Source organism: Nannospalax galili, unplaced genomic scaffold (assembly GCF_000622305.1).
Source record: "Nannospalax galili isolate Female #2095 unplaced genomic scaffold, S.galili_v1.0 scaffold619, whole genome shotgun sequence".
Lineage (NCBI taxonomy): Eukaryota > Metazoa > Chordata > Mammalia > Rodentia > Spalacidae > Nannospalax > Nannospalax galili.
The window spans coordinates 1966516-1993269 of NW_008344186.1; the positions used below are offsets into that span (position 1 = coordinate 1966516).

Consider the following 26754-nt stretch of genomic DNA (forward strand, 5'->3'; position numbering starts at 1 on the left):
ATGGAAACATAATGGTTTAAACAAAGAATTGTTAGACAAATACAGCTGGCTTAGTAAGCAAATCTGCTTTCATCTATCATAGGTGATAAAATTATGTGTATACCAAAGATGTGTTTTAAAGTAAATTCTGTTCTGATTTTTATCACTAAATGTTTGATTTGCATGTCTATTTATTTTTGATTTTTTGAAACTGGGTCTCTGTAGCCCCAGCTGGCCTGGAACTCGCTATGTAGACCAGGCTGGTCTCGATCTCACAGAGATCAGCTTGCTTCTGCCTCCTGAGGGCTGGAATTAAATCTGTGTGCCGCTATGACAGGCTGTATATCCATTTTTTACTCCTAAGGTCACATAAAAATGTCTTAGGCTGAAAGGGGTTGTCAGTTGCAAAAGCTTAAGAAGTCCTGCTCTAGCCCATATGGCATCGGTGGCTCCTCTGGATAGGCGAGGCCTTGTCAGAGCACAGGCTCTGCAGGGCTTGAGGACTCTGCTGTGCCTGTGGGCTTCGGGGTGGTCGGGGAGGAGTTGATAGGCTTGCACCTCCGCAAATGAGCTAGTCTCTGGAGCGCACCACCTCAGGCCGTGGAAAACTGCTGGTCAGGGATCTTGAAGGAGGCTCGACTCGGGGGAAGCTGGGTCCCAGACAAACCGGGTTACTGACCTTCGGGAAAGGTGCGAGAGAGGACCAAATACCAGCAGCCGCAAGTGCCCTCAGGACGGCTCTGATCGCCCTACCGTTTGCCCCGGGCAAGGCTAGGAAGCTTGTGGCCCGGTGCGACCGCGCCTCCCAGAGGCCTCCTTCTCTAGCGCGGCTTCTGCACCTCCCGGATAGGCCGATCCTTCCACTCCCTCTCCTGCCCCTTGCAGTCTTGAGACTGAGCCCCTTACAAGAGGTGCTGAGTCCTGCTCCGTTCTGCAAGCGAGGAAGTGTGCCAGGTAGCGCTTCCTTCTGCCTGGATACTGTAAGCCTGCGGACTGCAGGGGAACCGCGCCTGCGCAGGACACGAAACGGTGGGCGGGGCCTGCGCCGCCACCGGCTATAGCGTTCTGCGCTTGCGCAGGTTTGGGGCGGCGGCTCGGGCTCTGGATTGCTATCGTCCGTTCCTCCGCGGTGTAGTCCCAAAATTCAGCGGAGAAACACGGCCGAGGTAGGTTTCTTGATGGGCAACTCAGACCGCTGGACCACAGGTGAGGCAGGACAGGCTAGGTAAAATGCCCAACATGCTGGTGCATCGCTGCGAACCGAGGCCTCCGCCCCCTTTCTAGACTTAAGTCCTTACCCTTTTGGCGTAAGTTTTGCGTCCACCCCTTCTCGAGCTCTTCCCCAGCTGAGTTTTGCCTATCCCCAGGCATCCTGCCCACCCTAACCCAGGCTTCCCCAAGCCCTGCCTTTCCAGGGCCACGCCCTCCAGTCCATGTTTACCCCTGAGCCACGCCCCCAGTGCCTTGTCCTGGCTCTCATTGCCACACCCACTTGGCCTGGCCAACTGCCCCTCCAAATCACTCTTCCCTCCCCCAAGACGCCCATCTCATTCCCTCCCCATATTTTCCATTGAAGATGTAATTTATGTAAAGTATTTGTAATTCTACTTATTACAAAATGAATGAGACCTAGATCTAGAAGCAAAGCAGACGTTTAACAAAGAATTGTTGTGTAATTGGAAACACATTCATCTTAAAACCAGTAGGGTTACACTGCCCCTGAAAAAAGAATTGAGGAGCAGCAGGAAGGGATATGGACATGTAGACCTCGATTCTGCCAATTGAAACAGATCAAGTACTAGGCAGGGAATTAGAATTTAAGCCGTCAGAACCTCAGAGAATTAATTGTAAGTCAACAGTGGACTTCCGGGGAATAAGTTAAATACCTAGTCGACTAATGAAAAAAACACATTATTTGAGGTTTATAATTTTTAATGTTTCTAAAGAATTGTGATGAGCTGCCTGTCATCACATGTGCCTTTAATCTCAACTCGAGGCAGAGGCAGGTGAATTTCTGTGAGATTGAGGCCAGCCTGGTCTACATAGAGAGTTCCAGGCTAGCTGGAGCTACAGGGAGACACTGTCTCACAAAACAAAAGAAAAAAGAATCCCTTTGTGTGTGGGTGTGTGGTCTTTTTGAAACAGGTTCTCCCTGTAGTCCCAACTGGCCTGGACCTCTATGTAGACCAGGCTGGCCTCAATCTCACAGAGATCCGCCTGCCTCTGCCTCCCAAATGCTGAGATGAAAGGTGTGTGCCACCATGCCTGGCCAAACTCCCTTTCTATTCTTTACACACATTGAGCCTTAAAGTTGAAATTAATTATCAAGCAATGTAACAAGCATTTTGTGTTTCTCTCTCTTTTTGAAGTAGACATGGAGGGGAAAATTAAATAATAAAGCAGCAGTTATGAAACAGAGTTTAAAGGAATTATGGCAACACCAGGTGACTGTTCCAGAAGTGAGTCGCAGGTCATCTCTGTTCTGGTACGTGATAAGAACTTGTGTGTAACAATCTGTACAGAGAGGCAAGCGTCAGCTCAGCTCCCAGGTGTCATGCAGTTTGCCTTGTCCTTCAGTGTGGTGGGCAACAGGACCATGCTTTAATTTAAAGCGCAGCAAGATGGGAATGAGTGTAATCACTGGGCGCCGTGCTGAGTGGTGCTGTGAACACTTCAGGGAACTCCTTAACATGCCCGAAACACCACAGTCTTCCAGTTTTCACTTGTGCTTAGTTGGTCCTAGACATAGGGCCAGAAAGATGCTTGGTGTGTTAGAGAAGATCCATGTTAACACAGGTTTCACAGTTTGATTCATATTATCAGGAAAAGTAAGTCACCTTACATTTCAAGAAATGTTGATTATGTGCAATTGACTAAATGAATATTTGAATAAAAATGTTTTTAAAAACCAAACATTTTCATGTCTGTGATCAGTTTCAGCATTTTCTTTCATTCTAATTATTTTCATATTGTTTTTATTAAAGATTTTTTTATTCATTTGTTTAATTTATATGCATGAGTGTTTTGCTGCATGTAGTAAGTGTACCTGTGCGTACAGAGCCTGTGGAATCCAGAAGAGGACAGTGGATCTCCCAGAACTGGAGTTAAGCGTGATTGTGAGCTACTGTGTAGATGCTGGGAACCAAACCCAGGTCTTCTGGAAGAGCAGCCGGTGCTACAATCTCTGAGCCATCTCTCCAGCCCCCATATGTTGGGTTTTAATATTTATTTGTTTATTTGTGACAGGGCCTTGCCATGTAGCCCTGACTGTCTTGGGACTTGCTATGTTGATGAGGCTGGTCTTGAACTAACAGTCCTGCCTCTAGTTCCTGGGTGCTGGGATTAAAGGTGTGCATCACCATGATCAACTACTGGGTTTTTAATATATAAGACTTTTATTTGTAATTGACTTATTTCATTAATTTGTTTCCCATTATCAGCCACAAAATGTTTTAATTCCATGAATGCCATATTTTTCTTTTGAGAAATTTAAATATTAGGACATTTACCGAATAACATTTTAGACATTGACTGTACGTTATGCAGAGATGAAAACTTAGTCAAATGGTTGTATCATTTAAATCTTTTATGTGTGACTGTGTGTGTGTATGTGTGTAGGCCAGAGGACAAGCTTAGGTGTCATCTTCAGGTATGCTATCTACCTCCTTTGATAACTTGGTCTCACATTGGCCTAGAGCTCACCAATTATGTTTGACTAGCTGGCCAGAGAGCCTCAGGAATCCTCTTGTCTCTGTTTCCCCAGCACTAGGATTACATATGTGTACCACTATACCTGGCATTTAAAACTTTTTTTATTTATATTTTTTTGTGTGCATGAGTGTATTTTCTGCATGTCTGTAAGTGTACCCATGTTGTACAATGCCTGAGGAGGTCAGAAGAAGGTGTGGAATCCCCTGGAACTGGAGTTAGGGCTGGTTATTAGGTACCATGTGAGTGCTGGAAATTAAGCCCGGGTCTTCTAAGAGCAGTTAGTGCTCTTAACTGCTGAACAATCTCTCTAGCCTCATACCTGGCATTTTTATGTGGCTTCTGGGGATTAAATTCAAGTCCTTGCTCTTGCAAGGCAAGCACTTTACCAACTGAGTATTTTCCCAGCCCCTCAAATCTCTTATCTTTTATGGGATGTGTTTTAAAACTCCATATTGATGTGGATTTGTCTGTTTCTGATTTTGTCAGTCTGTGTTATATATTTTGAATCTCAGTTATGGGGTACATATATTTGGGATGTATTTTTTCCTAGGTCTTTTTATTTTTATGAAGTATCTTTATATTTGTTAATACTTTTTACCTTGCATTTGAATTTTCTTGTTAGTGGTACCACTTATGTTTAGTTCTTGTGTGGTAATGTGTGTGTACAGTGTATATGCATATTTTCTCAACTTACGTTCTTACATTTAAATAATTTCTCTTTTAAAGAACTAGTTGAGTCTAATTTTGGGGTCTTTGTTAGACAGTTTCTTAATCCTTTAACATTAAATGTAATGTGTGGTACAATTCAGTTTAACATGTTACTGTTTGTTTTCTATTTGTTATAGTTCTTTGTACATTTTTTTTTGTTTGTTTTTTGTTTTTTTGGTCTCTTTGAGACAGGGTCTCCCTGTAGCCCTAGCTGGCCTGGATATCACTATGTAGACCAGGCTGGTCTTGGAACTCACAGAGAACTGCCTGCCTCTGCCTCCTGAGTGCTGGGATTAAAGGCATGTGCTACCACGCCCAGCTTAATAAGGCATTTTCTATAATTCTGCCTTTTGCCTTTATATGCTTGCTAGATTTACCTTTTAAATACTATTTTAGTAGTTTTCCAGAGAGCTACAATGTACATTCTTAACCTATCTTCTTTCTACTTCACAGTATTCAAATCTTATTAGTTCCATTTTCCATTTCTCATATATTTGTCCAATTCATTGTAATATACTTTAATTCTACATGTGTTATGACCCCAGAGTAGATAATCACTGCTGGCTTTACACTAGGAAGAGGTTTTTAATGAAATACAAGAGGTGATTTCTCTGTCTCCCCATGCATTTGCCTATTCAGAAGTCTTCTGTTTTTCTTATGTTCTTTAGAAAAATTTCCTTTTGGTTTATTTTTATTTTATGTATATGAGTGTTTTCCCTGCATGTAAATGCAATGCCTGCAGAGACTGGAAGAAGGTGTCCTCTGGACCTGCAGTTACGGACAGTTGTTAGCTGCTGTGTGGGTGCTGGGAACTGAACCAGGGTTCTCTTAAGGGTGGCCAGTGCTAGTTCCTCACTGCAGAGCCATCTCTCCAGCCCCTTTTGTTTCATTCATAGTTTCCATGGAGGCTCATACCCTTCAGCCTGAGCAACTTGTTTTTGTGGTTAGAGTGTGGGTTTACTGGGTTAACTTATTGTAACCTTGCGTTTGAAGGATGTGTTTTGCCTCAGTTTTTGAAGACATTTTTAGCTTGATAAGGAGTTTTAGGTTTGTGACTTTTTTTTTTCCTTCAGCACTTTGAAGGTAGTGTTTCCTTCTGCCCATTGTGGGGAAGCAGCCACCTCTCTGTCTGAAGCATGGAGAACTCTTCTCAATGTCCACATTTAAGATTTTCTCATGTTTTTGTTTTTTAGCAGTTTTCTGTATGTTAGAGCTTTCTACAAGGTATTGTGTAAGACAACTCTAATATAAAAGGAGATCTAAGGTATTCTTTACCAAAAAAAAGTTATGTTGAATGAATGAAAAAGAAAGAAAAAAAATCTACTTAGAGAAAGAGAGGGAGGAGAGATTGTGATTGAGCAGTTTTGATTTTGTCATTTGTGTTGACATTTCTGATTCCCAGCCAGGTTTTGGAGTGAAGAGCTTCTTTTCCTTTAAGCAATCCTAATCACCTGGTAGAGAGAAAGAGAGATGGACACAGACAGACAATAAAGCTCACAGTGCTGTACATGTGTCTCTCCTTGGTGGTGGCAGGAGGAAGACCCTGTGGACTATGGCTGTGAGATGCAGCTCCTGCAGGAAGGGGCACAGATGCAGCTACAGCCACATCCAGAGGAATTTGTGGCCATCGCAGACTATGCTGCCACTGATGAGACTCAGGTAGTTGTGCTCACTTGACATACCATGTTATGAATTTCAACATGTTCCATGTCAGAATTAAAGAAGTGTTCAAATGGGGCTGGAGAGATAGCTCAGCGGTTAAGAACACTGTTCTTGCAGAAGACATGGGTTTGAATCCCAGCACCCACATGGCAGCTAACAACTGTCCATAACTCCAGTTCCAGGGGATCCGACAGCCTCTTCTGTCTTCTGCGGGCGTTGCACAACATGGGTGCACTTACGTACATGCAAGCAATACATGCATATACATAAAAATAATAAAAATGTGTTCACATGATTAGAGCCAACAAGATCAGTGTATGACCACTTCTGGATGTGAAGATCATGGAGCAGGATGGGATGTACTTGCCCTGAATGGAGAACTTGCTATAGAATCCTCCTGTTCACATGACAATGAGGCTTTAGTGTGGCAGAAGCACATGAGTGGAGCCTCCTAAATGAATCAACTGCACATAGCTGGCCTGCCTTTTGTTTCAAAAGTATTAGGTAAGGGTTGGCAAGATAGATCAGCAGGTAAAGGTACTTGCCTGATGATCTGAATAGGATCCGTTGAGTCCACATGGTGGAAGGGGAGAACTGACTCCTTCAAGTTGTCATCTGACTTGCATGCGCACACTGTGGTATGTGCATGTGCCTGCACAAAATTAAAGTTAGGCCGTGCTCTTCTTTCTGATGGATGCCCCATAAAGAATAATTATCCTGCTATTGTTTTTATAGGTTGTTGGTAAATCACTGAGGTCATTGTGATTTGGCCACCAACAGTGGGATCCTATTGCCTGGTTATTGGTGAGATGCCAGTTAACTGGATTCTCTTTTGAATTCTAACTTCTGCTTTGGTGATTGTTTTCCAGCTCAGTTTTTTGAGAGGAGAAAAAATTCTTATCTTGAGGCAAACCACAGCAGATTGGTGGTGGGGTGAGCGTGCAGGCTGCTGTGGGTACATACCTGCGAACCACCTTGGGAAGCAGATGGAGGAGTATGACCCTGAAGACACCTGGCAGGATGAGGAGTACTTTGGCAGTTACGGAACTCTGGTATTGCTTTCCTAACTCCCTGTTCAGCTGCTGGGTTCTCCCAATGTTTGGAGCAGAGATGCAGACCTTGTCCTCCTAGCAGTGTGTAGAGTCTTCCTGTAATGTTTAGCTGTTTCCATAGAGTGAAGGCAGCCTTGCATGACACATGATGTGTGCATGCCTATGGTGCAATACAGCTTCAAATGTGGACATGGAAATCTGAACTTCATGTGATGCTTATATGTCACAATGTATTTTTCTCTTCATTATAAAGAACCAGTTTAAAAATATCAAAGTCATTCTTAGTTTAATAGTCTGTATTTGACTTGTGAGCTGTCATTTCCTGACTGGCTAGAGGTACTATTTGAGCAAAAGATTCTGAGCTTCTCTAAAAAAAGTATATGTTTTACTTTAAAATTGAAATAGAAAAAAATATGTAACTGAATCAACAGTAAACTGCTTAGTAGTCTTTTTACTCTTTCACTGTGGAGGTCCTGCTTCAGCCTCCTGAGTAGTTCTAGGATTATAGGCACTACCATATCCTGCTATTGTACTACTTTTACCACTGTGGGGGAAGGTCCACAATCCTATGCCCCAAGTGGCAACATTTTTTTTTTTTTTTTGGTCTTTTCAAAGTCTTCCTATAGCCCCAGCTGACGTGGAACTCACTAAGTAGACCAGACCAGGCTGGCCTTGAACTCACAGAGATCCGCCTGCCTCGAGTGCTGGGACTAAAGGCCTGTGCCACCACACCCGGCAGTGGCAACATTTTTTAAACCTAGAGAAAAACAGCTACTTGCAAGGTAAATGTAATACATGTGATGGTGAGTGGAAGAAGGAAAAACTGGACTATATTACATAAAATTAAAAGGTATTTAGGAGCATACTATAATTGGGGAAACTAAGAACAGGGCACTAGTGCTCCTGAAATCTGAGAGAAAGCCTTCTCAGGGCAGGCCTGTGGCTGGTGTAACTGCCTGTCCTCACTTCCCTGTGATGGCACTTGAGAGTTTCTTGCATAACCATGACTGATAAACTGTGCGAGTACTTTTATTGCACCTTTTCCTAGGTATGCTATAGTTCAAGGTTAAAATGTTGAATAAAAAAACACTGATGTATGTACATGATTAAAGCTTTCAGTCTATTCAGGAAAGGTCCACAGGTAAAAATCTGCCTCCATGGCCTGCAGGCTCCGCACACTGCAGCAGCTGCCCATCAGTTTTCCTTCAGCAGCAGTGCTTATGCTTAGATTGTTAGAGCTGTTAAGATGCTATCCTAAACTATGAAAAACTTACTGTGGAATTTATTTGTTGTGAAGAATAAGGCAATATTTTACCTTATTTTCCCCTATAAATAACTTGTGACCCAGCTCCATTTTTGGACCAGTGCTGCGTTTATCATTCCTTATGTTTCAGGGGTCTGACCACCGTTACATCTTTGTAAGGTTTGAGCTCCTGTCTTTAGCATTTTCCTGGTGGTTTTTAGGTATTTATGGCTTTAAATTATTCTCATTTTGTGCTCTCTTTCATCGGCTTGTGTTTAGTTGGCACATGATTAGGGAGAAGTGATAGCTCTCGTATTGGCCTCCCTTTTTCCTGGTATGTTAGCCTTGTTTTGTGTTGCAGAGTATTAAGGCTCTTATCATACAGGGTATGTGCTTTTTTTTAAGTTTATTACTGGGTACTTTTGGTTCATTTTTACTGTTGGGTGATGGTCTTCATGGCTTCCTAGTGTCCTAACCACCTTGGCCAGCTACTGATAGGAGGGTCCTAGGATCTCCAACTATGCACCTGTTTCTTCTGTTTCTGTTGGTTTTGATCTGTGCATTTTAAAATTCTGTTATTAGTTACAAAAGTATTTAGAATTTGATTCTTTTTTGATGACTTGATTCCTGTGTGGTTGTGAACTGACCTTAAGATCCCTGGAACATTGTTTGCTCTATAGTGTTTTATCTGGTGTCAATGCAGCCACTGCAGTTCACCTGATTTGTGTTAGCATGACCCATTCTTCATCATTTTAATGCTTAGCCCAATCTGTCTTTATGTTCAAAGTGGGTTGTTTGCAGGCAGAATAGGGGGTGTTGACTTTCTGTCCATGCTGATAGCCTCCCTCAGTCTGTCCCTTAGTTTTCATTTAATGGTAGTGTCACTGGGAAGAGCAATAGGTCCCTGAAGGCCCCATCCATACCTACTGTTGGTGTTGGCACCACTTGGGTAACATAGGAGTGACAGTAGCCTCAGCTCTGCCCCTCCCCTTACTGCTTGTCTTCCTTCTGGGGTGCTTCAGGGCTGATTTTGCAGCTTGAGTATGCTAGGGTGGTGCAGCTCTGCCTATAGCCAGGACTCTGCTAGCCCCTGAAGTGACCTTTCTCTGTTTCTTTGAGATCAGGTGTTTTCCTACCTCAGGATGTGGTGGGGCTAGCCAGGGCATTGTTAGCCCTCCCCCAGCTATAGTCTCGGTAATTAAGGGCTAAACATGCAAGTAATTAAGGGCTAAACCTGTGTGAAGAGGATTTGAGGTGTGGGGGCTGTTACCCTGTCTCCTGTGATGTGTCCAGTGTTTTCACTTGCTGGATACCTGGTGAGTTGCACTATAGGTTTGGGGAATGGGGATAATGTTTACTGATGTGTTCTAAGTGGTCCACATCTGTTTTCTGCTTACTTGACTGCCTTAGTTCTTAGTACAGAACTGGAAGTTCTGTACTGAACTTGAAGGAATCCAGAAACTTTGGTTTCTTTCACTGGCCATTGTTATTTTTATCTCCTGGTGTATTTGATCTTTTTATTTTAAAGCATATGTGTTGCTCATACTTTCAGGGCTAGGGATGGGTGCATGAGCTGTGACCCTGATCCTCCTCCTTAGACCAGAACTTGATGCAGATCCAGGCCCTTATAGTGATTCTTGATGTGTTTCCTTTAGAAACTTCACTTGGAAATGTTGGCAGACCAGCCTCGAACAACGAAATACCACAGTGTCATCCTACAGAACAAGGAGTCTCTGAAGGATAAAGTCATCCTGGATGTGGGCTGTGGCACTGGGATCATCAGTCTCTTCTGTGCGCATCATGCACGGCCCAAGGCAGTAAGTCCAACACAGCAGCCCTGTGTGTTTGCCTTCATCAGTGCCCAGGTGTGGGCTATGACAGTGTCTGACTTGAGGCTTGCTATCTGAACAATTCTTTTGCCTTTGGTTTATCTTTGTAAGACTGAAGGGAGGGGAGTGAGCAGCCGACCCAGCTATGGATAGTACAAGTGGAACAGAAAGGGCAGAAGTGACAGTGATTGTGTTTGGGACATTTGTAAGATATTACTTCAGTTCACTATAGAAAGAGGTGGGTCCATATGACTGTGTTGGGCCACATATAGATGACGTGCTTCCAGATGTGGGCCACCTTCTCCTTTCCTTCCTGGCATATCTATGCTGATCTGTGCTGTGGCCTCACACATGCCTGACACAGGTTGTCAAAATGCATGTTCACAGGGCTGTGACCACTGGAACCAGACACTGCCAGGCCAGGACCAGCATCCAGGTACTTCTCCATATCTAGATCTGGTTGTCTCTAGGCCATACATTCTAACAGACTCACTGTTCTTGGTTGTTCTGGGCACTTGCTTTGTGGTTATAGGTTGTGTGTGTTGTATGAGGGAGCCACCCAGTAGGATTGAGGTTCAGGCCTCTGCAGTGGCACCTGCATTTTGTGTAGGAGGCTCAGGTAGGAGGCAGGCTCAGCAATGGTACATTTTTCAGGGTGCTGTTCAAGGATGCGAAAGTAGTTTGACTTATACCATAGGCCTCTGTTCTAGTTAGCTTTCTATTGCTGAGATAAAACACTCTGACCAAAACCAACTTGGGGAGGAAAGGGTTTATTTGGCTTACAAGTCCTGATGAAAGTTCATCTTTGAGAGATGGCAAGACAGGAACTCAAGGCAGGAACCTGGAGGCAGGAGCTGAAGCAGAGACCATGGAGGAATACTGCTTATTGGTTTGCTCCCCTGTCCTGTGTTCAGCCTGTTTATATAACCCAGGACCACCTTCCCAGGGGTGGCACCACCCACAGTAGGCTGAGCTCTCCCACTCCCTCAACAATCAAGAAAATGCCTCACAGACATGGCCACAGACCAGTGCTATAGAAGAAATTCCCCAATTGAGATTCTCTCTTCTCAGGTGTGTCAGGTTAACAACTGAAGCTATCCAACACAGCCTCCATCCACAATGCAGCATCCTCTGTCGTCATTGTTCCTAGTACTGGTTCTGACTTAAAAGAGGTCATAGACCCCTGTGTGAGGTCAGGACCTATGCTAACAGGTATCTTTACCACGTAGGTGTATGCTGTGGAAGCTAGCGAGATGGCCCAGCATACGGGCCAGCTGGTCCTGCAGAATGGCTTTGCTGACACCATCACTGTGTTTCAACAGAAGGTAGAGGATGTGGTGCTGCCCGAGAAGGTGGACGTGCTGGTGTCCGAGTGGATGGGGACCTGCCTGTTGGTAATGCTGGGCCTGTGGGTGGTGGAGTCTCAGTTCTTCTGGACCTAGTACCCTGGGCCCATCCCTGGAATCTTAAAAAAAATCATGATTAATTTTGATTTTTTTTTCCTGAAATCAGTTGTTATTAATTTATTGAATGAGTATTGTCTCAGTGTCTGTAATCTTCAACTGATCAAAAAATTATATAACCTTATGAGAGATAGGTAAATTGAGTCAAAATCGGGAGAAAGCACCAGGACACAGACAAGAACTCTGGTGGGAGTTTATTGGTAGGGAAAAACACACGGGACAGTCCTCAGTACAGGCTGTTGGCTGGGGGCTTTTATAGGGGGTTTTGAGGGATACGGAAGGCGGGAAGATTTTTTTAAAAAAACAATTTCGGTAGGGTAGAGAGTCCAGGGCTTATCGGAGAGAACAGCCTCTGTCAAACTGCCCCCTTCCATCAGCCAGGATCTGGGTCATGGGATAAGGGGTTTGTTTATCTTCCAAGATTATTAAAGGGGAAGCAGGCTGTGCTGAAACAGCTCTTGCAGCGATTGGGTCTTGGGTCATAGGTGTAGGGAGTCTCTTTATCTTGTCTGAAGGTGGTCAGGGTGCTCATAAACTCAATCTCTTTAATTCCAGAGGGCCTGCAAAACCATGAGGCCCTGTTGCTTTGGGGAAGGGGTTGCTGTAGATCCAAACCCTAACAATGAGAAAACTTAAGCCATAGTTAATGTAACTTTTTCCCAAGTTCTTTATATTATCTTCTTTTTCCTGGGATCCTCTAGATTTCCTGGAAATCTAGAGCTCAAGAGGAGGCTGTTTCTTGAGTCAATGTTTTCATCTTCATGGCTCTGCTTGCTGTAGGCTGGCTCTGGCACTGGCTATGAGATGCTCAGTGTGGTTGTCATGTTCCCTGGACCTTGAGAAAGGAATTGAACTACCCTGGTTACTTGCTCACACATCCTGCACCTCCCTTGTCATTCATACCACCAACCTAGGTAATGAGCATCATGCCATCTGCCCAGTCCTCTCTTGCTAGACTTTATATTATGGAACCCAAGACATTTTGTGTAACATGTCAACCTGAAATTTAATCTTTGTGTAAAAGTCCAGTAAAATAACCTCTGGATGAGGGGTCTAGGTGGTGGTTTATGCTTTTGAGAAGATCCCTTTGAATAATAAGTGGTTGGTGAGTGCTGCCCCTTACAATGCAGACATAGAAGGAATGCCAACAGAAGGCATTGGGTCTTGGGACCTGTTGGAATTATGTTGTCAGGAGGTGAAAGTATTAGGAGATTTGATATTTATGATCTGTGCTAGCTTCTCAATAACATATGTGGATTCAAAGAATGATGGAAGAAAAGAGGGACAGTGCTGTTAGTCCATGAGGGAGGCATCAGCCTTTGTCTTAAGATCTATGTTCATTCAGTAAATGCTCATTTAGTGCTTGCTGCTGCTCCAGCTGTGGGGATGAGAAGAGGACAGAGTAAGCCTGTGGCAGAGAGGTACCTGCTACAGTCTAGCTCTCATGTGGCGCTAGGAGATGTGGGAGGCAGGGGTAGGGTGAGGAGGAGCCTGGGAGGCCTAGAGACATGAAGGCCAGGTTCCTACTAATTCTTTTATCTAAAACCTTGAAACTATGTCTCAGGTACCTGATTAGAGACTATGTTGGGAACATGATGTACAGCCACAGATTGGGTCTAGTTGAATGGTTGGGGTAGGGAATGTTGATATCTTGGTGAGGGGACATCAGGAGTCAAGAGCTCCAATAGGGATATGGTCATGAGGCCAAGCCCTGCAACTGACTGTAGGGAGAAGTGCATGGTGGAATCAGCCTGTGGGATAGATGGGGCATTTTTAGAGGTTTGATGGATAGTGGAGAATGCTTTCTCAGGGATCAAGTTCTTAGCTGGGCGTCCAGTGGGTTTTCTATAGGCAGCATTCAGGCCTTAGAGAGTGTGGGGGAGGTCTTTAGGAGCCAAACTGTGTGTGTGCTGTTTTTGGCATTGTAGATTGGTATAGCTTTTTTTTTTTTTTTTTTTTTTTTCGGTCTTTTTGAGACAGGATCTCCCTGCAACCCCAGCTGGCCTGGAACTCACTATGTAGACCAGGCTGGCCTTGAACTCACGGAGATCCGCCTGCCTCTGCCTCCCAAGTGCTGGGACCACAGGCTTGCGCCACCACACCCAGCTTGGTATAGCTTTTTGAAGCAGGATATACTGGGTTTTTTTCCGTGTGTGTGTGTGTGTGTGTGTGTGTGTGTGTGTGTGTGTGTGTTTAAGACAGGCTCTCTCTGTATCTCCAGCTAGCCTGGAACTCGCTGTGTAGATCAGGTTACCATCAATCTCACAGAGATCTGTCTGCCTCTGCCTTCTGAGTGCTGGGATTAAAGATGTGTGCCATCACACCTGGTGATATGCTAAGTTTAAAAACATCTGTAAATGAGGGTCTGATGTAATGGCTCAGCAGGAAGCCTGATGACCTAAATTCAATCCCTGGGACCCACATGGTTGAAGGAAAGAACTGATTCTTATTAGTTATCCTCTGCCTTCTCTCTGCATGCACACACAAATTAATTAACTAAAAAAAATTTAAATCTTCATATTGATTATCCTATGGAAATAGATTTTGATAGAAATTTGTATTTAAAAATGCTCATGACAGCTGGGCATTGTATATACCTTACAGCTTCAGCACTTGGGGACTGGAGGCAGGAAGGTTACAGTTGAGGCTAGATTGACATAATGAGACTATGTCTCCAAAATTTAGTTCATGAAATTGTCATCAAAAAAATGTTCAAGTGAAAAAATGAAAGAGGAAAGCATAGAAACAGTTATGGCAATCCATATGGTCATTAAAAAAAATTATATTTTAGGGGCTGGAGAGATGGCTTAGTGGTTAAGAGCACGGGTTGCTCTTGCAGAGGATTCAGGTTTGGCTCCCAGTGCCACCTCCAGTTCCAGGGGAATCCAATGCCGTCTTCTGGCCTTTGTGGGCATTGCATGCATGTGATGCATTTATATACATGGAGGCAAAACATACACATAAATGAGGGGCTGGAGAGATGGTTCAGTGGTTAAGAACACTGACTGCTCTTATAGAGGACCTGAGTTTGATTCCCAGCACCCACATGGCAACTAACAACGGTAACTCCAGTTCCAGGGGATCTGATGCCCTTTTCTGACCTCTTTTGACCTCTGCAGGCATTGCATAACACCAGTACACTTATACACATGCAGACAAAACACTCATACACATAAAATAAAAAAAATTAAAAAAATGAACAAATTTTAAACAAATTACATTTAGAAAGATTTTGCAGTAATCTTAGCTGAATAACATTTTTGGGGGGCCTTTTTTCTTATTTGGAGACAGAGTTTCCCTATGTAGCCCTGGCTGGCCTGGAGCTTATTTGTAGACCAAGATGGCCTTGAACTCACAGAGGTCTGCTTGCCTCTTTCATCTCAAGTGTGTGCCACCATGCCTAGTGTAATATGATTTTTTAAAAAATGAATGTGGGGGCTGGAGAAATGGCTCAGTAATTAAGAGCATTGACTCCTCCTGCAGAGGACTTGGGTTCGATTCCTAGCACCCATGTGGTGGCTAACAACCATCCATAACTCTGGTTCCAGGGGACCCAATACCCTCCTCTGACTTCCGTGGATTGCACAACTTACATATATGCAAGCAATATACTCATATGCATAGAAAGTAAATAAATAAAAATAATAAAAAATGAGTGTGTACTATATGCTTCTTTGTTTCTTTGAAGTATGTTAGCAGTGACCTGCCTTCAATTCCAGGTAAGAAACAGGGATCTCCTGCCTGTCTCTTCAGTGCAGCTGCCAGTTTTGGGCAGATGCCAGGAGAAATTATTTCAGACTGACCTGAAGAACCACTGAGCTGGCCCCAATTGCACATTCTCCTTTGGGTCTCCCTCTGGGTACAGGAATTCAGCAACTTAGGTGAAGTGGGCCTGTTCATCTGAAAGCTATGATCTTTTACCAAGATCAAATAGATGACCCTCATGGGTCTCAAGCAGTACAAAGCCCCTGCAGGCTTGACTGTACTAATTGTGATTATAATAACCACAGACTGCAAACAACCCCTGTGTCTTTCAATAATTTTATTGATATACTGGCAAATCCATACCATGGAGCTAGCCATTGAAGCATGTGATCTGGTGAACAGTACCAAAGACCCACCACTGGTTGGGGAAAGCCAGCCTCAAAAGTCACTGTGTGACTCCATTCAGATGACATGCTTGACAAGACTGAGACCTGTAGAATTTTTGGAGTTCTAGGGTTGGAGGGTGTGTGATCAACATTGGATGTTTGTGGTAGTGGAGCTACTGCCTGTCCTGCCATGACTGTGGGTGCATAGACCACATGGGTGCCCAAGTTCATGTAGGATGTATACCATGAAAGACACTTCAATCTGATGGTAGAAAATAAAACTTACTTGTATATTTTGTATATGTGCACATTTGTGAATGCACATGGAAGAATACTTGAAAATAAACCAGTTACATCAGGTGCTGGGTTTTCTTGTGATTTTAATTTTGTTTGTGCTTTTCTGGATTGTGTGAATTTTCACATGCTTTATTTTATTGTAAAACTTGTTTCAATTACTAAGAAAAGCAAGTCCTCTGTTGTTCTCCATCTGTGATAGCATAAGGCATTAGCCTTCAGCCCCTGCCTTGTCATTTTCTCATTCCTGAGTTTGAAGTGAATTCAGGTACCAGGGAAACAGCTTTTCTGTGTTGGTCCTTCTGAATCAGAGGTGGCAGGCCTCCTTGATGGGACTTCCTGAGAGCTTGAGGAGGAGGAGGTGGAGCACCGGTTCTTCTGACTTAAGGACTATGGTCGTCTACTTGGCCGTAGGCTTGTCAAAATCCTAGGAATACTCTAGACCAACCGATTTTGTTTGTCATGTAGAGCCATGCAGCACTTAGCGACACTTAAAAATCCAGTTGTGTGACTCCTAGGTGCCAGAATGGGAAGTGCAAGGATTTCTCAATTGCTAGCCACCCATGAATCTTAATTCAATGGGAAGTGACATGACTTAAACCCAGACCATGACACATATGTGACATTTCCATGTAAGTGTAGGATAAACCCCAGGTTCTCACACAGGGTTCACTGACCTGACGGAAATAGTCTTGGTGTGAAACTGAAACTCCAGGATGGGCTGTAGCATTAAGACTTTGGCATGGCAAGGCCTCAGTGATGTGCCCATGTCTTTTCCTCCTGTGCAGTTTGAGTTCATGATTGAGTCCATCCTGTACGCTCGGGATGCATGGTTAAAGGAGGATGGGGTCATCTGGCCAACCACAGCTGCACTACACTTGGTGCCCTGCAGCGCTGACAAAGACTACCACAGCAAAGTGCTCTTCTGGGACAATGCCTACGAGTTCAACCTCAGTGCGCTCAAGTAGGTGTGCATGAGCACTGTGCAGGGTTGACCACTGCGCAGGTGGGCTTCTGGCAAGAGGGAAGGAGCTGGGTGGGCAGACAATTGGTGAAGAACTTACTGTATGCCACCTTGGTGGTTTTATGAGTATCTGTTTCTCTTGTTACTCTTTGCTCTGTGGGAGTAAAACTCTTTTGTTTTATGATGGTTGTCCCTCACACCCCCTCCAGTAACAGAAAAATCTCAAAAGCAGTGCTGAAATGTTCCCATTTCTATCTCTTCCACTTTCCTCTGCCCACCTATCCCTGACATAGTTATTACATAGGGAACCTGTTGCATTCCCTCCAATCTCAACTGTGGCAGCAGTCTCAGTTCATGTGTTCCTGGAGGAGAATTCACAATCAGGACACAGGTAGAGCATCAAGTAGGCAATGTTTATTTGAGCAGATGCATAAGTAAAAGTGGGAATTAAATACAGCCTCCAGGGTGGAGGACAGACTGAGCTGAATGGCAACAGCAAAAGCCTGCCTATAGTTTCTGGACTTACCATTTATCTTCTCATTGCCCACCCTTGGGGTGGTGTGAGGTAGTTCCTTTACCGAACAGTCAGAGGATTTCTTAGGAGCCATCCATATCCTCAGTTCAGTCTCTTTGAATTAGATGTATTAGATGCAAGAAATATGCAAAAAGATGTAACTTTCCATAAAGTTGAGAAGTTTACTACAGGAAAGGGCAATATAATGTATGTGTGTTCCTGAGGGGCCTTCCTGGGAGCTAACCAGAGCCTGCTGGGAATGGCTTTGTTGTTTTCCTAGAGCCCTGTCCTTCCACTTAGCTGGTTAGCTTGTCTATCTCGTACTTAGCTGTAAGTCCTTTTATTTACCTTCTTTGGTATTTCTGACCATATCACTTTCCAGGGGTGGGTATGTTGGTGGTGAGGCATGGGTCCACAGGCATTTTATTTATTTATTTTTAATTAGAAAAGCCAAAATAGGAGCTAGAGAGATGACTTAGAAGCTTTCAGAGGACCTGTGTTTAGTTCCCAGCACCCACATGGTATTACAGTTACAGCTGCCTGTAACTTCAGTTCCAGGGGATCCAAAGCCTTCTTCTCTCCTCCACAGGCTCCTGCATGCATGTGGTACACATACATATACTTAGGCACATACTCATACACATAAAATTAAATAAATCTAAAAAAAAGTAAAACTTAATGATAAAAAAGCAATATAAAGGCATGAAGCCTTCCCTAGTTAATATAAAGAATCATTGTTTCCTCCATCAAAATCCCAAAGGGAAGAGAGACAGAAGGTGCCCCCACACTGTAGTTCTACAGTTCATCTGGGAAAGCATGGTAACAATGTCACCAGTTACCTGGTTGGGCGTTTTCTTGCTCTATGAAGATAGGAATCATGGATAGGCAAGGAGAAACTCTTCAAGTGTTAGTCTCTGGCAGCTTTCCTTTCCCTCCATGCTTGGCAGCAGTAGGCAGATGGAAACAGCTGTGGTGGTGCCTTTTATTTTATAGTTCTCATGCAGGCCTCCGATTTTAGGAACCAGCAGCCAGTGTTACAGCTCTTACCCTGAGACCCTTGGCTCAGAAGACTTGGTGGTTCACGGGCACTCTTCTGTTGATCAGAGCCTGCAGTTTCTCTTCTGTGGCTCCTCACAGCCTTCTTTAGTCTCATTTCCCACACTTTCCCGATTTCTTTCCTCTACCACTGCCCTTCTTTCTGCCCCAGCAGTACTCCAACTGTTAGCTGCTTCTTTAGCTCTTTGAACCCTTGCTTAACTTGGCTGCTGCCAGGACTATGCTGGCCTGTCTGCCAGATCTGCTTGGGGAGGCCTTTGAGGATGTTTGGGAGTTGGGACATCATCCACCAGGGCCTCTGTGGAGATGGTGCGTGCATACCTCCACTACCACCCCTCAGCTTGAGCAGTTGGCTGCTTTGCTACTTACTTACATAGCTTGGCCTGCTGACTGCACAGCTGTCACTACCATTCTGTCTCTACCCCTCTATCATTATTGCTTCTTTATAATACTAACTCAGCCTGTGGTACTAAAAGTGGGAAAAACCAAAAAACCCCTCAACTGAAGCCTTTTGTTGGGCCTAATGCTGCAACAGCAGGGGAGGCAGAGTTTCTCCGAGTGGACTCACTGAAAGAGCCTTGAGAGGGCTATGTGTATATAGCCTGAGAAAGTGTTTGGACCAATCACAACTCTGCCTCTTAGACCCAATCACTGAAATTATTGAGGGTTATGTTTGGAACACTCAGTCTTTATTTTAACACCAGTCACAGCAGTCCCTTTGTAAGACTTCTAGGGGAAGTTCACCCACTGTCCAATGTAGAAATGTTTGCAGAGTCATTTAAAGTTCATCTATGTTTGTGTTAGCTAAAAGTCTGGTACAAAATGTTTCTAACAGCTCTGGCTGCAGCAATACCTTCAGGACCTGGGGCCTTCAGCTGAGATCGTCCTGTTATTTTTTTTCCAGGTGTTCAGATGGATGATGATGGCATAAGTGTAGGATTGATAGACTCTCCCTAGCTGCAGAACGACTAATAGCTGCTAATTAGGGAGTCAAATTGCCCATTTCCATTATCTTGGAGTGTTTACAATGTAAATATAAAGAGCTTAATAACATTATCACTGGTTTTAACAGATTTTAACAGTGCTTTAACAGTAGATAACGCCCCAGGGTTCCCCTCTCTGTCTTAGGAAGGGCTGATGCCCCAGAAAAAGAAAGGCAGGTGAGTAGGACTGGAAGCAAACTGAGGGCAGAATGGCTCCCAATTAGTTCTGAGGGGTGATGGCTGAGTCGGCACATTCCTTATTGATTAGTCTTTTGCAGGAATATCTTTCCGTTCCCCTCTCATACCAAGCACTAAAACTTAATTCCATGTGAATTTAAAAGTATTGCGTTAAGGCTGGGTGAGGTGGTTCACACCTTTAATCCCAGCACATGGGAGGCAGAGGCAGGCAGATCTCTGTGAGTTTGAGGCCAGCCTGGTCTACATAGTAAGTTTCAGACCAGCTGGGGCTACAGGGAGACCCTGTCTCAAAAAAGACATAATAATAATAATAATAATAATAATAATAATAATAATAATAATAATAAAAATAAATGTTAAAAAATAAATGTTAAAACACCAACATCCACTATAAGAATCTATGGGGCCTGTACCAGTTCTTAGCTGGTGTTCTGGTTTGTTTCTCCATTTCTGTGACAAAATACTCTGACCAGTACCAACTTGGGGAGGAAAGAGTTTATTCAGCTTACATCTCCTGGGTTACAGTTCATCAGGAAGCCCAAGGTAGGAACTCAGGGCAGGTACCTGGAAGCAGAAGCTGAAGCACAGGCAATGGAGGAATGCTGCTTACTGGCTTGCTCTCTTGGCCCCCGCTCAGCCTGCTTTCTTATACAGCACAGGCCTACCTCCCAGGGGTGGCACCACCCACAGTGGGCTAGGCCCTCCCACATCACACAACAATCAAGAAGATGCCCTACAGACATGGCCACAGGCCAGTTTAATGGAGGCAGTTCTCCAGTTGAGGCTCCCTCATCCAGGTGTGTCAAGTTTGACACTAAATCTATTTAGCTATCCAGCACAGTTGGAGAGGAAATCCCCAGAAACAGAGATTGACATATATACTGGTTTGGAGTTTATAAGACTTGATAGAGTCTGCATGCCAAAAATGAACAAAAACCTAATTAAGAGGCCATTAGAAAAAGACAAGTATCTTTGTGAGATCATAGCCAAATTACTTGAATAGTCAAGCTATAAATATCATAGTAACAATTACAGTGTTTTTGTGTTACTTGGCCTATCAGATGATCAAAGATTAAAAGTCATCTGCTTGCTGAGTAGCAGTCATCTGCTTGCGCTGCACCATTTTGAGAGACGTATCTTCTGTCTAGAACTGCAGAGCCTTGCAGTGGGTGTTGGGCATCCACTCCACAGTCACTACTGTATCTTTCACACAGGTAGTGTTCAGGTGTGTGTGGAAGGCATTGGAAACAAATGACTCTGAAGGAATGTGGTCAAATTGCTATATATCCATATGAGGAAGTCTTCTGCATTGGTTAGAAAAAACATGATTTTGGGGCCTGGGGATATAGCTCAGTTGGTAGAGTGCTTGCCTAGAATACATGAAGCCCTGGATTTGATCCCCAGCACCACATGAAACCAGTTGTGGTGGGGTATGCCTATAATCTCAGCTCTTGTAAGGTGGAGGCCTCAAAAGAAAGAAATAAAAAAGAAGAAAAAAAAAAACCCGTGGATTTTTTTTTCCAAACAGGTGATAGGTAGTAAAGTTGACAGACTAACCATTTATACAGAATGGTTCCTATTTTGCATAAATAAATGTTATTATGTGTATAGGGGAATACCTAATACACCAAAGTGCTAAGGGTCAGAAGTACAGGGGATTTAAAAATATATTGTTTTTATTTATGCATATGAATGTATTGCCTACACATATGTGAGTGCACCTGTGTTGTGCAATGCCTCAGAGGTCAGAAGAGGGCATCAAATTCTTAGTCATCATGTGGATGGTGGGACTTGAATCTGGGTCCTCTGCAAGAGCAGTCAGTGCTCTTAACCATTGAACCATCTCTCCAGTCCCACAGAATTTTTTTTATATTGATCTATTAATTTTCTGAAACACTCATAATTATTTTTATCATCAGAAGTATATTAAGAAATATGCCTATATATTATTATTATTATTATTTTTTGGTCTTTTTGAGACAGGGTCTCCCTGTAGCCCCAGCTGTCTTGGAACTCCCTATGTAGACCAAGCTGGCCTTGAACTCACAGACATCTGCCTGCCTCTGCCTCCTGAGTCCTGGAGATTTATTTTTAATTATGTGTATGTGTGGGAGTGGAGATTTGTGCATGTGAGTGCGGTGTCCTCAGAGGCCAGAAGAGGGAGTTGGATCCCTTGAAGCTGGAGTTACAGGCAGTTGTAAGTCACCAGATGTGGGTGCTGGGAACTGAACTCTGGTCCTCTGCAAGAACAATATGTGTTCTTAACCATTTACCCTTCCCTCCAGCCCCTGTACACTATTACCTTTATTAAAAGATTTTCTTTGTTTGCTATTTCAGAAGTTACTGCTGTCCATAATTTAAAAAATATTGCTGGTAACATTTTGGCCAGCACTGTGTGCCAGCACAGGTGTAGTGAAGGGGATGGATACAAGACAGGGAGGAGGTGGGGGGGCACATGTACAGGGGGCAGTAGGAGGACACAAAATTGGGTGAGAGTGTATATCAGCACCCATGTTTGTGCAGTACCTGTGGGGCCTGCTCTTTGTCTCTTGCTAAATAAACTTCCTTAACTATAGCACATGTTTTTTTCTTGTGAGATTGAGGTATGGGCTCCTGTTCTTGTTTCAGGAATAGCCAGCTGTAGGAGCATCTTTTGTGTTTTCTATGTAGTATGAGGTCCTCAGAAAGTATTTTGAGATAAGTGGATTAAGAAGCTGAAGTATCCATACTACATGAGAATCCTGACTTGTGACCATGGTTCTGAGTGCTCAGACTCCTGTACAGGACCCCAAAGGCCCCATGACTAACAGGCTCTAAGGGCTGATCAGGTGAGGCTCAGCAAGGCTGGAGGTAGGCCTTGCTAGCAGGACATGGTTCTCCAGATTGGGCTTCCAGGGCTCACTTACTGCCATTATTGTATTTAAGGCTGAATTCTTGGCAATGTCTTGAGCCTTTCCTTTACCTCCCCCTGCCCAGGTCTTTAGCAATCAAGGAATTTTTTTCAAAGCCCAAGTATAATCATATCTTGAAGCCAGAAGACTGTCTCTCTGAACCATGTACCATATTGCAGTTGGACATGAGAACGGTGCAGATCTCTGATCTGGAGGTGAGAGAACAACCAGCTTCTGCTGTTAAATTGATGCACTTGAGATGCTGGGCACTGGCCACAGCACATGTGGGGAGTGTCTACTGGCTTTATTACACAAACAAAGGAACCTGTACTCCATTTGCCACTAATTTTTTCCCCATTTTTCCCTTTTATGTTCTATTTTGATTTTGTTTCTCATGCTTTATGTTTTTTCTTTATATTTAATCTTTTTAGTGTCTTTAGTTATTTTAGATTTACATTCTTGGCATCTTAAAAACCATAGAAGAGATATTCCATTTATTTTGGCATAGTAATTGAATGACAAATTCATCTATTTACAGTAACCATTGATGATAAAAATTTCCCCCTCCCAAGGATATTTATTTTTTTCTATCCCTCCTAGTCCCCCACCAACTCCTCCCATGCTCCCCTACTTCCTCTCAATTTCTTGTCCTGTTCCTTTATTATTGTTACATACACGTATATTGATAAATATACATACATATTCTATTTATATAGTGCACAATGCACTGAGTCCATTTAGTGGTGCTTGTGTGTACCTGTGTTTAGGGCTGCCCACTTGGTAATAGATAACCTCTCAGGGAGCTAGTCCCCGCAAAAAACTGATTCTGTCTCAGCATCCATTGATTGCCTGGAGCTCTTCATCTTGATGTGGGGTTAGATGCCACAGAGTAGATGGCAATGCCTTAACTGTATGCATGTTGTTAGGCCCAAGGGCCTCTTCCATCTTTTTCAAAGCAAATGCTAACCTTCTCTCCTTTGATACATAACTGATGACAAAATTCTCGACACCTTTCCTGTGGTTTAGGGTTAGGTTCAGTCACTGCTGCATGGGCAGCCTTTGGCAGTGCAGTGGCATAGGTAGTGGAACCCAAGCCAGTTGAGGCTATCTGCATGACCCAGGGTGGCTTGTTGTGTTGTTGGGATGAAGGTTAAGGTTTGGATTGGTATCAGAGTGATCTGTGGCCCCAATATGCTCTCCTATGCTTGGGTGCAGACCATGCATGGTGAGCTGCGGTTTGACATACAGAAGTCTGGCACTCTACATGGCTTCACAGCTTGGTTCAGTGTGCACTTCCAGAGCTTGGAAGAAGGCCAGCCACAGCAGGTGCTCAGCACAGGCCCACTGCATCCGTGAGTGACCGCACTGGGGAACTGGGGGAGGTGGTGAGGTGGGGTAGGGAAATAGAAAGTGGATAGAACAGGCTGGTTCATTGTGCTTCAGGTGCCCTCAGCCAGCCATGTGGGACTCTCCCCTTGCCACTGCCTTGGTTATTCACCACCAGATGATTAGACTTTTTGATGAGCTTCCCTAATGTGGACTTGCATCACAGTACTTGCAACACTGCCCTGACCTTTCCTAGACCCTCAGCCCGTGAGGCTGAGTAAATCCTTTGCCTGGCCTGGTACTATCCAGCCTCTTCTACTTCTGCAGTGGTGGCAGATTGGAGACCATGTGGGTGTGCTCCTACCCCCCCCCACCCAATGTGGCCCAGGTCAGGGAGGAGAGAAAAGCAAGGACATATGGGGAGTGAGTGGACCTGAAGGATAGCCCAGGCTGGAATGTTGGATATTGTGGGCATGTGGACTGACATCAGGCCCAAAGAGCTGGTGATAGCACTGAGGTACAGAAGTATGAGTCCCAGAGCTTGTGACTGCCTGCCTGCAGTGTTAAACTGATGGGCCCACACTAAACACACCTCAAAAAATGACTGGCACCCACAAAAATGACTCGCTTGGCTTGGCTGTGCCACTGCTTAACCATGGTGATTCAACCAGGCAGCAGCAGCAGCCTAAGAAGAGGCAGAGTGACTGAATGGATACCTGTCCTCTGGCCCTGAGGGTCCAGGACCCTGTGTAGTCATTTGACCTGTGCTTCAGTCTTGAGTGCCACCCAGGTGAACCTCCTCACCTTCTGGAGCCTGACCCATTTCTAGAAAGTCCCCTCTGCTGCATTTGTGGCAGGGTATCTGCCTCCTGGCTTTGATCCCAGTGTATCCCATAAAGACTTTTGGTCATAGGGTGGACCGACCCTTGTTTAACCTGAGATTAACCTCCATGTTCCCAGGTTCCTGGGAGGGGGCAGGCTGTCAGTGCAGATCTGGGCCTCCATAAGGAGCCTGTTGGTGCTGCCAGGTGAGGCTTGTAGGTGATCAGTTCTGTCTTTCAGCACCACACACTGGAAGCAGACCTTGTTTATGATGGATGACCCAGTCCCAGTCCACACTGGAGATGTGGTCACAGGTTCTGTTGTGTTGCAAAGAAATCCAGTGTGGAGAAGGCACATGTCCGTCACTCTGAGCTGGGCTGTCACTTCGGGACTAGATCCCACATCTCAAAGAGTAAGATATTTATTTGTAATATTATGTCTTCTAGGTGCTGGACCTCAGGGAGACAGCTCTGGGTGGTTAATAACAACCATGAAAATGCAGGGTCTCTGTATTAGTTACTTTTCTGTTGCTGTGATAGAAACACTAACCAAAGATACTTACAGAAGGAAGTTTATTTGCGTGCTTATGGTTCCAGGGGAATTATAGTCCATTGTGGTGCGGAGGCATGGTGGTAGAGGTGGCTGGAGTAGGAGCAGAAAGCAGAGCACTCACATCTTCAAGAAGGCACAGGGAACAAGAGAGTGACTCAAGATTTAAGAGCTCTCAAGCCCATCCCCAGTGATGTGCTTCCTCCAGCATGGCCACACCTTCTAAGACCTCCCAAAACAGCCCACCAACTGGGGACAAAAATGTCCAAATTCTTGGAGCCTATGGGGGACATTTTCATTCAAACCACTACAGTCCCCTTGTCAGGACTTGGCCCAGCCTTTCTTACATTGCTGTAATCTTCATATAGGAATCAGGTGCTATTATTAGCTAGGTTTCTCATTTCACATAATTGAGAGTGGAAGGTTCAGGAATCCTCATATGACACAGCTGGTCAATGAGAGGAGACCTGCACCTGCCTGGGGCCACTTGAATTCTTCCTGGAGGAACTGTATATGAAATCTGGAGGTGTGAAAAACTACTTGGCCTTTGTTTTCACATGTGGGGTTGCATGGGGTGCTCAGAACTGGGTGGGGTATCAGCCTCAGGGCTCAAAGGCTACTGGAAGTTGGAGTTCTGTTTTTAGATGCAAGGTTAATGTGGGACAGAAAAGAAAAATAATCAAATGGTTCTTTTTATTTTGTAATAGTTTTATATTAAATGCTTTATTGTTTGTCATTTAAATGCATGCACTTGGGATGCCATTCTGTCCAGTGTTAAAAGTATTAGGAAATACTATGTATTAATCAAGCAGAAATAATGAATTATTTGATTTTTTTTCTTGTATCGTTTGTAGGTTGGAGAGAAAGTCTTTCCAATCTGGAGGTGATGGTTGGTTGAGCACTGCTTTGGAGGTATGGTGTGCAACTTAGGGGAAGAAGATGCACCTGGCCACCTGTGTACCTGCTGTGAAGTCCACACACATCTTTTACGTACTAACCCTTCCCACCTTGTAGGTGACATTGGGCTCCTCACAGACAAGCCCTTGGACTCCCAGTGTCATTCCTCCAGTAGACTGCAGGTGTTCACCCTATGGTGCCCATGGGCTGCCAGCGGGAGTTGTGACTGTGTTCCTAGTTCAGTGTAGTTCTAAGTTTCCTCAGACACATGTGCCAGCCTGTGTACCTGTGACTGTGATGTTTGCACCTTGTGTCAGTGGTGTCCTTGCTGCCCTTGCCTAGCCATTGCACCTGTAGAGTATAGGGTCCAGAGCTGTGCTTTGGTGTGGGAGATGCTGATCAACTATGTCTCAGTGCAGGGGTTGGTGGCAGCAGTGCATGCAAAGGGCTCTGCATGGGCAGTACAGCGTGTAGCTTTATATATGGGACATAGTACATGCTCAATAAATATTTTTTAATGAA

General features: G+C 44.3%; 1 protein-coding gene and 1 non-coding gene across 4 annotated transcripts; one reads left to right on the top strand and one right to left on the bottom strand.

Annotated features, from left to right (window-relative positions):
* The first annotated feature begins 1026 nt into the window (after positions 1 to 1026).
* On the top strand, positions 1027 to 26754 carry Prmt2 (protein arginine methyltransferase 2). Of its 3 annotated transcripts, none has more exons than XM_008840485.3 (11): positions 1027 to 1145; positions 2352 to 2464; positions 5932 to 6057; positions 6930 to 7112; positions 10011 to 10172; positions 11414 to 11578; positions 16821 to 16996; positions 22724 to 22853; positions 23854 to 23990; positions 25027 to 25198; positions 26190 to 26754. In XM_008840485.3, exons 2-11 carry the CDS (start codon positions 2411 to 2413, stop codon positions 26220 to 26222), a joined length of 1338 nt encoding a protein of 445 aa, XP_008838707.1. In that variant the 5' UTR covers positions 1027 to 1145; positions 2352 to 2410; the 3' UTR covers positions 26223 to 26754. The 3 variants fall into 3 exon arrangements, with proteins under 3 accessions (XP_008838707.1, XP_029422943.1, XP_008838708.1); XM_029567083.1 differs by having other exon boundaries at positions 11507 to 11578; XM_008840486.3 differs by having other exon boundaries at positions 1052 to 1145; positions 2349 to 2464.
* On the bottom strand, positions 23502 to 23627 carry LOC115071601. The gene has a single exon (XR_003850704.1). It is a non-coding gene; the product is annotated as a U6atac minor spliceosomal RNA (small nuclear RNA).

Bases quoted from the DNA above. Each gene is read 5' to 3' on its own strand.
- Prmt2 (XM_008840485.3), top strand. From the start codon at position 2,411: ATGGCAACACCAGGTGACTGTTCCAGAAGTGAGTCGCAGGTCATCTCT. The intron at 11,579-16,820 runs GTAATGCTGGGC...CCTCCTGTGCAG, and splicing joins GGATGGGGACCTGCCTGTTG to TTTGAGTTCATGATTGAGTC. The intron at 16,997-22,723 runs GTAGGTGTGCAT...CCCCCTGCCCAG, and splicing joins TTCAACCTCAGTGCGCTCAA to GTCTTTAGCAATCAAGGAAT.